Genomic DNA, 14,363 nt, shown 5'->3' with positions numbered 1-14,363 from the left:
TCTCACACTTTCACACACACACACACAGAGACACACACACTGCTGTAGTCAGAGGGCAGAAGAACCTTTTCATGCATGGCTCACTGTGCTTATGTAAGAGTGCTACTTAAACCTGGTTACATGATGTAACAGGCAGCACTGTGTCAGTGGGTCACTGTGCCACACAGCCACTTAACTCTGCACCCTCTCCAAGTTGTGGCCTTTTGCTGGGCATGTGAATGGAGCGTTGTTGTGAGCTTTTTGCCTGGTCATACATGTCAGAGTTTTCTTGCATGAGTGAAATGTTTTAGGTATTAAAACTTCCTCGGAAATTTGAATCAAGCTTTGCTGCACCTACAAAGTGCCAGTAGGGGGGGTCTCTCTCTGTCTCCAAGTTGTGTGTTGCCTTCTCACCGGGCCAATCTCAGACTCTTCATTCTTTTCTCCACATCTGCTTCCCCAGCCGGACAGTCAGTGCATGTCTTTCTCAGCCTCCTTTGAGAGCAAACGAACTCACACAAACTTGAAGGAGGGCAGGACCGACCACTCCCACCCTCCTATAGTTCCGTGATGAACACAGAGGGAGAGAAAGACACAACGGGGAGAGGAAGAGAGGGATAGAGGGAGGAGCGTAGCTGCGCCGAAGCCTAGCCCCTCTATGCCTCCACACGCAGAGCGGAGCAGACGCCAGCAGCCACACAAACACGTTCCCCTCTCAGTTACATGCACAGTCACACACATACCGCGCCGCCGCTGCCACCACCACCACCACCACCACCACCACCACTACTCACACACACACAGTCACAGACACAGTGACGGCTGCCAGGCTCAGTGGGAAGCAAACCGTCAGGGAAAGAGCCTGAGAAGAAAGAGGGATCGCCGAGGGGAAGAGAAGAAGAGAGAAAAGAGTTGGAGGGGCACCTTGTGGATCAGGAGGGATTTTCCATTTTTTTTGTGAGAGAATACGTCTGGATAAGGCTATCTGCCTTTTACCAAGGCTTTTTCCTCTTTGCTCATCCTCCGTGCAAGACTCCAGCGATATCTACCTATCTATCCCTGGAGCTTAACAAAAGAGGGAGGGAGTGAGGGGGGAAAAAAAACAGTCACAGCTTCAGCTCCAGACCACCCTCTCTCCTCCTCTACTCCTCTTCCTCCTCCTTCTGTTCTCTCTCCGGTTCTACATCCATGTGTGAGTTCATCGCTGATTCCAGTGTCTTTTGAGGATAGAGCAAGAAGGACGCCGTGTGTTCTTCAGGATACAGCTGGGCTCCCCTTGGGATCAGGCTCTTCGTCAGATTTAAGAGGGGGAAAGAAACAGGGGGGACTGGATAAAAACGGATAAAAGAGACAAAACAGGAGAAAGAGAGAGAGACATTGGAAGACAAATTGAGGGGCATGTTCAGGGCACCAGAGAAGAGGAGTGAGTCTAATTTCTAGTCCACATAGTGTCAAGAACCGGCAAGCAGAACGCAACCATTCATTCCACATCCTTCTCTTCCCTCTCCTCTTACTCCCTTTTAGTCCCGCGCTTCAGTTTTTCTTTATTGTTCCCTCTTTTGCTGCTGTCTTTCTGAATTTTTGCTCTCCTTACCCCACACATCCGTCTCCTCAACCTCTCTCTTCTGCTACCCTGGCTCCACGCTTTCCAAACCCTCAAAACGACAGTTCCTTGCAAGCTCCAATCAGGCTGAGATCCCATGCACAGTGCGTCCTCCTGTCCGCCTCGTTTGCCGTGCATCTAACACCTTAACAGCAAGAGAAGAGCGCTCGTTCTGCATCCACTCTTGGAAACAGCCCTCCTGAAGGATCCAAGCCAGTGGTTGGAAGTGATTGTACACCCCACCTGTGAGCTTCTATCTCCAGCCTCCAGGACCTTCGGTTGGATTCTAGCTACATGGGAAAACGTTTGGAGCAGCAGCCAATGTACCCCCACTACACCTACTACTACCCCCACTATCTCCAGACGAAGGTAGGACGATCCAGCCAAGTTGACCTATTTTAATACTCGACTGCGCAAAATTTATCTTTCTATCCTGTAAATGGCTTAAACCCACTTCACAATTACTGATACTTGCTTTTTATCCTTTTTTTCCCCAGTTTTACTTGTAACTATTTAAAGCTTAAGCTCAATCGGAAATAAATCCACATAAAACAAAGTTTTTAGTTATTTTTCAAGTTCCCCAAGTGGTTGTAGACATTTGACCCCAAAATGGATTAAATGAAGCTGTTTGAAGAACACATCCTGAAAGAAAGGGAAAGATCTGAAATTCTGCGCTTTAGGTCTTGTGAGGAAACAATTTGGAAGGTGTCAGACTAACTGCTGGACGTGTTTATGAAACAAAACAATGCCTTCCCCCGTCCTCCATCTGTCTTGTAACCAGCGGACACCAGTGTCATTCAGTTGGATCTTTTCTCTTCTTCCTTTCTGGGTTCTTGACCCTGTCCTCCCACCTCCAACCCGCCCCACCTCCCACCAGCTAGAAGTTCAAGTTCAGGGCAGGGGGCCTTCACTTCCCCCTTGGTGCTATTTTTTTCAACACCTCCTCCTGATTTCCCTTTCTCCACAGCACCCCGCACCTTTTCCATCTACTGCCCATTGATGGCATTTTTGCAGAAATGATTGAATCTTATATACTGCTCAAGTTACCTAGAATGCAGGAAAAACAGGCTCACTTCTTTCTTGGTTCTTTCAGATTTATTCCAGTTCTCCTACTTACACTTGCATGGGCTGTCTTGATAAAAAAGCACACACTGACACACTGACTATCCCACCACCAAGAAGCAGAAAATGGATTGCGAAGGCCTGATCGATTACTCCTGCATCATATCACCCGCCGTTCCCTTTGTTTGCCGCTATTCATCTGTTTTCCTCTTGCACGATAGTAAACGTGAGGAGTTGGCAGTTTCGCAGCAATATTTAGCAAACGTGCATGTGTCAGTGGGCAAGAGAGATGGGGAGAGGAAAAGGAGAAAGACGGTGTGGGAGTCGGATGCCGTGAAAATAGAGAGATCACGCTATTGAGTGGACTCAATGTGGGAAGAGCAGGTAAAAGAAATGATTGCTCAGCTGATAAAAATATGTTGAACTGTGATCCATCCAGCACATTTTGGAATTACAGTTTTGTTGGAGAAAGGAGCACAAACATTAAAGAGTGGAGATTTTATAGCCACAATCTAGTTATAAGTAGAGATAATTTGTGTGTTATCTGCTGTTCTATGAAAGCCTCAAAGGTTTGTTAGAGAACATTTGATAGCAAACAGCAACATGAAGCCCCAGGAACAAGCAGAGATCAGGGATAAACTTGTGGAGAATTCATTAAGTAGGGTTAGGTTATAAAACAAATTCCTACTTTGAGCTTCTCATAGAGTACTGTTTAATCCCTCCTCTGGAACTGGAAATAGTTGGCCACAACAAAACATGGCTAATCAGGGATGCAACCAAGTGGTTTCTGGGCACTGCAGAGGTCCACAGCTCAGGTGATAGAATCTGTCAACGAGACAACTTTTTTTTTTTTATCTGCCTCACAAATCTGTAAAAGTGGAACTAAAGTAATCAGAAATCCATTTTCCAGTTTTCCACAAGCCTTGCACTACATATTGTGCTTAGTATGTCCATAATTTGTTCTCTACAAGTGATGGACATGCAAAACATTATGTTTAGCGGTAAAGTCAAAGTAAGAATCTGGATATGTATCATTTTCATTCCACTTCACAATAATACATCCATTTGTCTTGGCCCACACACTACAAATGAGTGCTTAACATGACAAAATACAAATATTGAATTTAACTTTTGCAAGTCATTCACAGAAAAAGGCAGTTTTAAAACAAGTAAAGGATGTTTGACAGCTTCATTTCAAACCATTTCATGTTGGTAGAGATTTTGACTATTCTTTAGCACCTTACATCCCATGTCTCATTGCCACAGATTGTGAATAATGTCAGTTTATAACACTGATAAAGACACATAGAGTCTAATGCACAAATAATACTTTGATTGGTGGAAATAATGCGTATACAATTACCGTATTAAGTAACCTGGCAAAGCAAGATTTTGAATAATACTGATATGGCTCTGAAATGTTTGGTTGAACCACCTCAACATACTTTTGCCTCTTTTTTTGGCTCACAACAATTGAATTAATCTGAAAAAATTACTCACAGGATTTTGGCAATCACATTTGCATTTCAAATTTTGAATAGCGTCAGCATCTTCCACTCATCCGATGATCCCAGGCTGTCTGTGTTCACATTTGCAAGATGACTGATGTTTTTAAGGATGCGATCCAGACAAACAAACAGAAGCTGGGAATAATTTCTTAATGCACATCAGGGATTTGGTTGTCATAAACAACGTCTCTAATGACAGGCGTGCCTTTTTCTCTACTAAACTGGAAGGGTAAATATATAGACAGCTTCCCGGCAGCAGTAACGGCTGCCACTAGATTTCCCCTTCATGTAAAAGACAGTCGAGATAATGAATGTGTCGTGGAAAATCGTTTGTTCTTCAAAATAAATGTGAAAATTGCTCATTATTGTTTAGTTCAGTTTTAAAGCTGCAGTCAGTAACTTTTTCTAAAAAAAAAGTTTTTTAATTTGTTACACTGTAATTATGTCCTGACAGTATAACATGAGACAGTCTGAAAAGATCAAGCTCCTCTGCCTTCTACCTGTGGTCTTATAAATACACCACTCAGTCAGAAACCACCAATCAGGGTCAGGAGGAGGATCTTAGAACTGTTAATGAAGCTTGTGTATGCACTGCTCACACCCTCCCTCTTGCTTTCTGCTATGCTAAAGCTCCGTCGCCACATTAGGGCCTGCTGTTAATGAGCAGGATAGGAATTGTGGCAACCGATGATGGTGGATAAATTGTTTTCCTGTAACAGTACATTGTTTCTCTGCCATTAACACATTGAGCAGCGAGTACACAAGTTTTATTGCCAGAGGTAAGACCTTTCTCTTGGCTCTGATTGGTTGTTTGAGACTGGGAGCTATTCATTTCTGCAGATGGCAGTAGGACTACAGAGGAGCTTGATTTTTTTTCACAGATTGTATGTCTCATGTAATACTGTCATAACATGATGACAGTTTTAGAAAATGTGCAAAAAAAAAAATCCATCTGTTTTTAAGACATTACCTACTACAGGTGTAAGATGGCTGGTATTGTTTTTGTCTTCTATTAGTGCTGTATATTTATAACTCTCTGAGTTAGATTTTTGGTCAATTGATGTCCAATATTCAATCCATAAATTTACTTGTAATTTTCACCTTCAAAGCAAAAACATACATTACTATCTTGACAGAGCGATGTGGACTTTCCCAAAACTGTTCAAAGAGCCAGTTATCTTTGTGTATGTAAACTTGTGACTTTAAAGAAAGTGAAAAAAAAAAAAAAAAAATTCTCTCTTCTATTATTCAGCAAATAGAAATTGTTACCTCCTAATAGTTTTTGTTTTGCTGTGCTACCCAATGGTTATCCTTGGTCCTCATCTGGCCACCATTTTCTTTTACTTAACAGCCAAAACTGCTAAATAGCTTTAGCAGTTAAGTACCTAATGGCAATGAGGCATCACAGCCCATTGTCACACCTTACTTTGTTAGGTTTACAGCAAACAAAGTTGTCTCCTGTTTATTTTTCTGTCATAAATAATAAAGCAGTGTTTCACTATCATTTTAGTAAAGCTGAAGATTTATTCAGTGATCCGTACTTTTATTATCTAAGACATTACACCACATGCCCATGTAGGTGGGATTACCTCCTGTGTTTGATGCATGCCTGTCACCCAGTTTTATGTGTACAGATGTCTCCATCCCACATGGCTCTCTTGTTTCCATGATTTATCTCCCCTCCTATTCAAGGTCATGTAATTTCTCTCAAGTATCTGCAACAGGCATCTGGCCCGGACCATCACTTCATTTCTTACACCCCATCCATCCCTCAATCCACCGCTCTTCCCACCAGCCCACTCTGCTTTTCTTTCTGCTGTCAAGGTCAAATCAAATTGGATCCTACCTCCACCGAGTGTACGCTCTCAGCTGTGGTTGCACTGTGAAGGGTGCGTGTGTGTTTTAGCAAATACGTTTGCAGATAAATAAAAGCTGCTTCTGTGTGTGCGGTTTGAAGCCGTGACGGTACATGAAAAGGCAACTTTTCCTCACAATTCATGTGTGAGACTGAATGCATTTGCTCACTTCTGTGTGGATGAAGCACGGGAGCCTATCATGCAGGTAATATGAGTGTGGGGTCTGAGCAGTGAATCCCCCAACCCCCACCTGACCCTGTTCACAAAGCAGCATGCTGTCATTAAAGCTCAGTGGGTCCCAAAAGAACAGTGTTGTGTGTTTAGCGCACCAAGAATAACTCGCTTATACATCTGTATGGATCTTGGCAGTGGCTTTGTAGATCAGTCTAGCTGTGTAAGTCTGACTTAAAAAGTCTATGTGTGTAGGTGTATAGTAGGTTTTTTTTTTTTTTACAAGAACACGCAACAAAAACAGACTAAACCTGCTTCATTTACTGTGTGATCTGTGTTGAGCAGCTTCTTTTGTTTTGCTCACATTTGACCTATTGTACTATGCTGAAGTATGAACATGTCTTCATTTTTTTTTTTTTTTTATCGCATTGCAAACACGGTATTTTCAGTGTATTGTGTGTGACAGGCCAACACGGAGTTGTGCATAAGAGGATGAAAAATGATATAATCTGAAAACTGCAAAAAATCTCAAGCTCAGACTGGATGAACAGCGTCTTCAAATTGACTGGATTTAATTAGGGTTTTGAGAGGGATTTTTAAATAAATGAATATGTTTTGTTCCAAACCTATCCATTATAGCTCTGGCTACATGTGTAAGCATTGCTGTCTTGCTTAAAAGGGAACCTCTGCCGCAACCTCATGATTTTTGAAGGCTTTCCAAGTTTTCTATTATGACTGCTCCATGTGTAGCACATCCATCGTCCCATCAGCTCTGAACTGTTTCTCCTTGAGAAAAATATGTCCACATCATGATGCTGACACCTACTGTGGGGATGGTGCAGTGTTAGTTTTCTGCAACATTCAAGATTTTACATGTTGGCCAGACGTTCGATTTTGATTTCATCTGATCATAGTGCCTTTTTACGCATACTTCTTATACTTCAAAGTTGCAATATTTGGAGGAATAATGAATTTTAATTGACATGCATGAGTATTTTGCACACCAGTAAAATATTTGCTCTTTTGCATCAACTCCCACTACCCTTGATGCCCACTCCTAATACATAATTTATTGGCTGAGATGGCAAAAATCACAAAGAGTGATGGGGAGGCATTGTGATAAAAGAAAAGAGCCGTTTAGTAAAATGCAGGATGGCAAAGGAAATGCATCGCTAATGTAGCACCTAGCGAAATGTTCAAAGACTGGGGGAATTTTTTTTTTCATAATCCAACCCTGCATAATATTTCTGCACAACTTTATGCCCGATCATGATGCTTTTTGTTCATTAATGTTCTCTAACAAACCTCTGAGCTTCCCACAGAACAGCAGAATATTTTTACCGAGATTCAAATTTAGAGAAGACGACTATTTATTGATGAGATGATGCTAAAGGAAATTGTTTCTAACAGTATTTTATTTAGTGGTGTCAGACTAAAGGAGGGTGAATACAAATGAATGCTACGTTTCCTAGATTTAAAAAAAAAATGTAAGTGCATCTCATTCACGCATTACTTCATGGTGGTCCTTCACATAAAATCTGTGAATGTAACATGACAAAATGTGAAAATGTTGCACGGGGTTCGAATACTTCTGCAAGAAACTTAATTAATTAATTATTCTTGATATAAACCCTCTTTTCTCTGGTAGAGTGCAAGCCCTCAAACATACTTGGCTCCTCACACTCAGGCACACAACACATGACCTTCCTATGAATGCAGTTATGAAATGACTAGCTTAAACCAACAACGATAAGCCAGCCAGATGACGGAGCCTGTGTAAAAGGGTTGCTCTCAAACACAAGTTTGCTCTTGCTCTGCCTCCATAATGGGCTATAGGTTCACTCAGTGTACATTAGCAAGGAGTGTGGAGGGACGGCATGTCCTCTTGTACAAACTCAGTGTTCCTTAATCAGGACTATAAGAGGGTAGGAGGGGAGCTGATGCTCGCATACTGCTCTATGATTTGTGTAAATCTATTCAGGGGGATACAAGAGATTCTTGGGATTTTCCTAATTGCTGCATGAGCTGCTTTCAGTCGGGGTATTTCTGACGCACGCTCTCCTCCTCACCAATCATAAGAAATTACCGAATGAAAACATCTTACTACTAAAAATAATAAGCACATTGAATAATCCCATAAGAAAATCTGCTGGCTTGTTATTGTTGCTGTGATCTTTGTTAGTGTTGTCCTGTGGCTGTGCTGGAATGCGTTGGCACAGCAAGTTTTAAGGCAGTAACAATAAAATCTGAGATCTTGGCTTTTTATGAAGTCAAAAAGTGGAATTCATTATGAATATGACTTCTGGCTTGGAAAAGGCAAATGTCCTTTGGCGCACCGGTATTACATATTACTCACTTATATTGCTCGGTACCCAAACTGAAATCTTTCACTGCGAAGCGTCAACCTGCTGGATACCTCATTTAAACATTTAGACTCGTATTAAATGTGCGAGTTACGTCATCCAGACAAATTTAAGTCCAAACACTTTTGCCAAAATTAGGTTTCATAGCTGTCGGAGCAGCATGAGGAAGGCAAAGTTCACGTCACACAACGGAGTCCTGCCTCTTCACATTAAGGACCTTGTTTATGGATATATTGCAGAACTAACCTGTAAGTTGTATAAGAAGAAGTCTTTCTTACATGAAAAAAGGAATCTTGCCAAATGTTTAACTGAAAGCACATGTTCATTAAAGTTTTTGAAATTTCACAAGAATATATCAACTTTTTTTTGGGATACGAAATGGATCAGTTTTCCACTGTCAGTTCCTACCTGGCTTGAAACACACTTGAGCCAATTCCACTACCAACGACTTGAAGCAATTTTCTGTGATCTGCGTTAACATTTTTAGGTCATAACTTGGAGCTTACTCACCTGAAACAACAAGCTGAACATCAACATCAGATGCTGAAGTAAGATTAGCTAAAGTCCAAATCCAAGCAGCCCAAACTCAACTCATCGTTAAGGGATGCAGGTTATAATACTAGTATTAAAACTTAATAAAATAAAACAAATTGCATATTTATATATATATTTGTTTATTTTTCTTAATTGAAGCAGATCAGATCATAATTTTTTTATTGCACTGCTACAGCGCTAGTCAATACACCCTTGGCCATATCCAACACACTTCATTAAATTGGTGTAAATATAAATACAGACTTGCACTAATTTCTGTAGTAGCCTCCTAAATGCTGTGTCATCCAGCAATAAAGCATCTAACACATACAGAGCACTAATTCTTCAAGACTGGACCTCTTGTCTGACGCTTTACTTTAAACCATCTAGTATCCTTACACATGGCAAATAGTTTTAATGATTACAACTGTAGAGGCATATTTTGGAATAGGCTTTTCATGGCTCTCATACTAATATTGACATTTCTTCTAATCTCCCTTTAAGTCTTTATTTCTCTGATCTTCAATCTGTGCTACTGAACCTCGTATATTTCTGTGTGCAGATCTTCATCAGAACAAGCACACGTGAAGCACATCTGAACGCAACTGTTCTTCCCACCGGTTTGAAATCTTCTCATCCTCCGATGATGATTGGATGGAGATGTGAATCTTTGATGAGTATCACAAAGAGTGAGATTAGAGCGTCTAAAGTGGGCGGGGGGATGCGGCGGGGGGAGAAAATAAAGTGGAATTATCAACCAGCCGATCATCAGCTTGCCACAGATCAGTGTGCTAATATGCTCAGCGGCACACGAGGAGCTTTAATTAAGGTAATGAGAAACAGCATTCAGCTGATATCAAAGTAATGACACATGCGGACACGCCTGGACATCCAAGTGGAATATCGCCTGTCTTCAAAAATGAGCTTTTCACATTCAATTACTCTCCATCATGCTCTAGATAAATGTGGTCAGTGGTTGGCTTGGCTGTGATGAGCAAACATAAAGGCGGAGGGCGGTGGGGGATTGGTGGGGTACTCATAAGATGGAAGTACAAATCTGTAAACACAAGGACGGCACAAAGAAATTGATTAACTCATCGTCTCATCTTCCGTTTCATATTAACTTTCTCCTTCATTCCTTGACTCCCTCTGTGGCTGTGTCCCCTTCAACCCCAGTCCCCCACCCACCTTTTCCCCCTTCTTCCTCAAACATAAAGAACTACGCCTCAGCTGAAAGTGTGACTATAAATTATGCAGCGCACATCTTGCACACACACCGACAAGGAACTGTGTGTGTTTAGCAGGGAAAGTAAACAGGGGATAAAGGGTTTATGGCCGTGCATGCATTCTGCCCAGGCCCTGTTTCTTCTCACACATCTGCCTGTCTGCATCGGTTGGAGTTTTACAGCTGACAATATTAGCATGTGCACTTTGTTTAAGGAGCCATCCGTTCTGTTTGGATTTCAGCCCTGATCTCAATAGCATTGTGTGCCAGTTTCGACGCGAGAGAGTGGCCTTATGTTGCCGTCTTTTAATGCCCAACCAAACACTCACCCTGGCTTTTCTATGCCCCTTTCCCTGTCTTTCTCCCACTGTGTTCTGGGCTCTCTCTTCCTCTCTCCTGCCATCTGTTCATGATGCCTGTAGTTTTTACTGCATAAAAGGGACTCTCCTAACCACCCATATATGTCCATTTATTACTCTCTGTGGGCTGTTCTATTCTGGTACCAGTGTTCAGTAGTGGATGCTGACCATTGCCCCACTGTGCAGAACAGTGTTGGAAAAGCTTCGGCAGGTCGGCACATGCACAGAGCCGTGAGAGGAGCTCACCCTTTGCAGTTTCGGGAATAAAAGATATGTGGCAAGAGACAGAGAGAGAGAATGAAGCAGGGAAGAAAAAAATCTGAAGTAATGGGGAAATAGAGTGAGACAAATCAAAAAAAAAAAAGAGAGAACAGATGGTGGTGGCAAAAAAAGGGAGAAAAAAAAAGACTGATAATGTTCCGATGGGAAATAAGAAAGATGCTGTGAGAGAGATTGAAGTTGCAGACTTGGTCAGGGAATAATGGGGCTGCTGCATTTTTAATAGTTGGCCACTTTGTAGCGACCCTTGTCTAATGGATTCTCTTCCTCTTAAAAGCTCCTGTCAGAGCCTTTAACCTCAGACAGTTATTCTATGGAAATTACCCAGAGCTTCAACAGTCACCAGCACTTCCTCATATCAGCGTCAGTAATCTAACCGGTAGCCAACGTGCTACTAGTCTAGTTTGTACACAGATGTCTTGGCAGTTGTCTTTAAATCTTAGATTACAAAGAGCTGTGATTTTCAAAATGCGCTACTAGCACAATTTGTGGTAATTGGAGAGCCTCCGGTTGTGCTCAATGGAGATATTGAGCTCAGCTATCTTAAAGGGAATTGTGAACAAATTAACTTTTGATGTAGAGTTGGGAAACCCAGAACCATATCAAAAGAGAAATACAGTGAAAAACAATTAAAATCTTCTGGTATGTAAGTGGAGAGTGATGAACCAGGAGCACATGTTGATGGATGTCCATGCTATGATCTATTTACCTTTGAAGTCAAAATTTGGAAATGGGAATAACATCAAACCCAACTTAGCTGTGTTCCAATTCAGGGAAAGTCCACTGAGATTTGATCATTGATATGCTGGCTGACCAGCTAATTTCAATTAGACAAACAAGCTGAGAACAACATATTTCCTTGTGTTTTATACCTTCAGACAACGTAGCAGCGAACCCACCAAAGAATATTTCTTGGCATGTATGTCTATGAACGAGTTGATGAGATGCAAAATGTCATAAGTATAGCAGAACACTTTTTTTTTTCTTTTTTCTTTTTACTGCAGCTGTCACGGTTTTAGGTACAAGGCAGCCACATTTAATTTAGAGGTCAGGGAGAAACCATTGGTTTTCTCACTCTGAATTTGTCTTTGTGGTTGTCTGTCTTTCTTTCTGTCTTTGTAGAACAAAGTGTAACTAAGTGTGGATCTATGATTGTACAAAAAAAAAAAAGCTCACTGAGATGGCTCTTGTTAAAGAAAGTTTGAGAAGCACTGAAGGAGACAAAAAGAAGTAGGAGTCAGACTACTTCTGACTCCTACTACCTGAAGTAGGAGTCTGACTGCCACTTTGTATTTTACAACAGGGTACATGTGAAATAATACATTTTCTGTAATCCAGAATGGATATTTAGAATGTTTAAGGTTTAGAATGTTTATTCCTTGGCCTTTTCGTTTTTGTTTCTTATCCAGCTTTTTGGGGGCACCAACAGGGGCAGTTTGTACAGATGACTAGACAAATCAAATCGCCCTATGGGACATTTTGTACCCGCTTTGACAACTGGTGATGCAAAATAATTTTCACCAAAGTCCACAGTAAGGAAATAATGTTTACCAACAACAGGTTGCTCCTGGGTGTCTTGGTTCTGTCAGCAGTTATATTTCAGAGAGCTGACTGGCCCAAACAAAGAACAGAACTACAAAATACACTCAGTATCTGGATAATATATACAAGGTAATATATTCATCAAAGATTTTTTTTGTTTGTTTTAATGTCTCCATAATTCATAATAATAGTTAAATAACAGAAGACATAAGCTGATAGGTAATGATTCAAGACATATATGTATAAAAAGAGTTTTTACTAAACGGAAGGAATTAAATGGCAGCATTGAGATACAAAGTAGAGGCTATGAACTGGCAAGATTTTGAATTGATTAGAAACCTAAAACTCTGGGGTGGCATTTTATGATTATTGGCTCTCTTACACAAAATAATTTATTATTAAATAAAATCGTAGGAAAATGTCTGGTTTTTCAGTGTGACAGGCTCACAGATGATTGATGTACCTCACCTGACCGAGTCCGAGTCTAATAATAAAAAAGATACACGTCCGCTACTGGTATTCATTGCTGAAAAGAAAAAATAGGAAATCCTACCTTTGTCTCCTTTTACCTTTGAGTTTAGATCAGGACTTTTTTTCTTTAAATAGTCTAAAGTTGAAGTACATGCTTTTCTAACTCTATAAAGGAATTAGTTATAATAATCTACCACTTTTTCTAAAATTCCTACAAAATATTGAGTTTCCCATTATCTAACTCCCGTCTCTCTGAAGCATTTCTGGAACAGACAAAAAAAGTCTAGGCAAAAAAAAAAAAAGAAAATAGCCCAAAACAGAAAAGACAGTGTTTATAAGGCTGCTATGTTATGAATGGATAACGAATTGCATGTGACATTGTCTATTAACTTCCCTAGTGGACCTCTGTGGACCGTCAGTATTTTTATCTGCAATCAGAGTTGTGTTAACCTGGGCTGCTTCCCTGCAAAATCTGCAAGATGCAACAAGACCGTCCCCAAAGAAGGACGCCTCCATCCACTCTGCAGATTGGGAAAGTATTTTAAAATAAAACAACCAGTCAAGTATTTTGTCTGGGCTTGGTTTTACTGTTTGTGATGTTGTAAGCTGTCAGGCAAAGAGGCGTCTCATATGAATGTAATAGTTACCGAATGAAATGTATATGTGTAAGAAAGATGTACAACAGCCTGCAGAAGAAGGGAATGGAAGGGAACTGTGTAACAGGGGGAAAAAAAGTGCTGAATAAGGGCTGAAAGGAGAGGTGCTGTACTGTAATCCAATTGCATGCTAAGGCAACTGGAAATCCAGGTGAAAGTTAAACAGAACCCGTCTACGTGTGCCGTTTTCAGACAAAAGACGTGATAGCATTTGTTTTTGATAATGTGCAGAAGAATATACTGTCGTAATGAACAATCAACAATATTCTACCTTTAAGACACGGCTTAATTTTAACACAGATAGTGGTCTTCAAAGCTTTATTCAGAGATGCTGTAGCTGCAAAATATTTACTTGGCATGAAACTCAAACGATATAAAACATGTCCCGTGGTGTAATAAACCCTTGATTCAAATATCAAGGGTTTATTTCTGGAGCACAGTGAATGACTACAAGTCTGTCTGTTTCTGTGTTTCTTAAGCTCATGTGCCTATTTATTCAATAATAATTTAGCAGCAAAAAGGAGTTTTTGAATCCAATTGTTTCTTATTTTGTCAATATGTAGTTTTTGATTAAAATGTGATTAATTAATTACAGACTCTTCAATTAACTTGCTTACAGATTTTTTTGAGTCCCACCACTAGTGATGAAGCTTGTGATATAATTCATTCACATCGCTGTCCTTGTTTTAAAAGTTCAATGGAATTTCGCCATCAGACTCTATAAAGTGCCCATGTCAAATTGTGCATACCAAGTA

General features: G+C 40.6%; 1 protein-coding gene across 2 annotated transcripts in view; it reads left to right on the top strand.

Moving 5' to 3' along the window:
* The first annotated feature begins 230 nt into the window (after positions 1-230).
* The window catches only part of LOC103478357 (RNA-binding motif, single-stranded-interacting protein 3), a 149,767-nt gene continuing 135,634 nt past the window's right edge, over positions 231-14,363 (top strand). Inside the window, exon 1 of one of the 2 annotated variants that reach the window (XM_017309584.2) lies at positions 231-1,951. In XM_017309584.2, the coding sequence (XP_017165073.1) occupies positions 1,877-1,951 (75 nt within the window). In that variant the 5' untranslated portion in view covers positions 231-1,876. The remainder of the gene's footprint in view (positions 1,952-14,363) is intronic. The other variant, XM_008432132.3, reaches the window with a different exon arrangement.

The sequence above is a fragment of the Poecilia reticulata genome, chromosome 16 (genome assembly GCF_904066995.2).
Source record: "Poecilia reticulata chromosome 16, P_reticulata-male-v2, whole genome shotgun sequence".
NCBI classification, from domain to species: Eukaryota; Metazoa; Chordata; class Actinopteri; order Cyprinodontiformes; family Poeciliidae; genus Poecilia; species Poecilia reticulata.
This window is presented reverse-complemented; position numbering and strand designations above follow the sequence as displayed.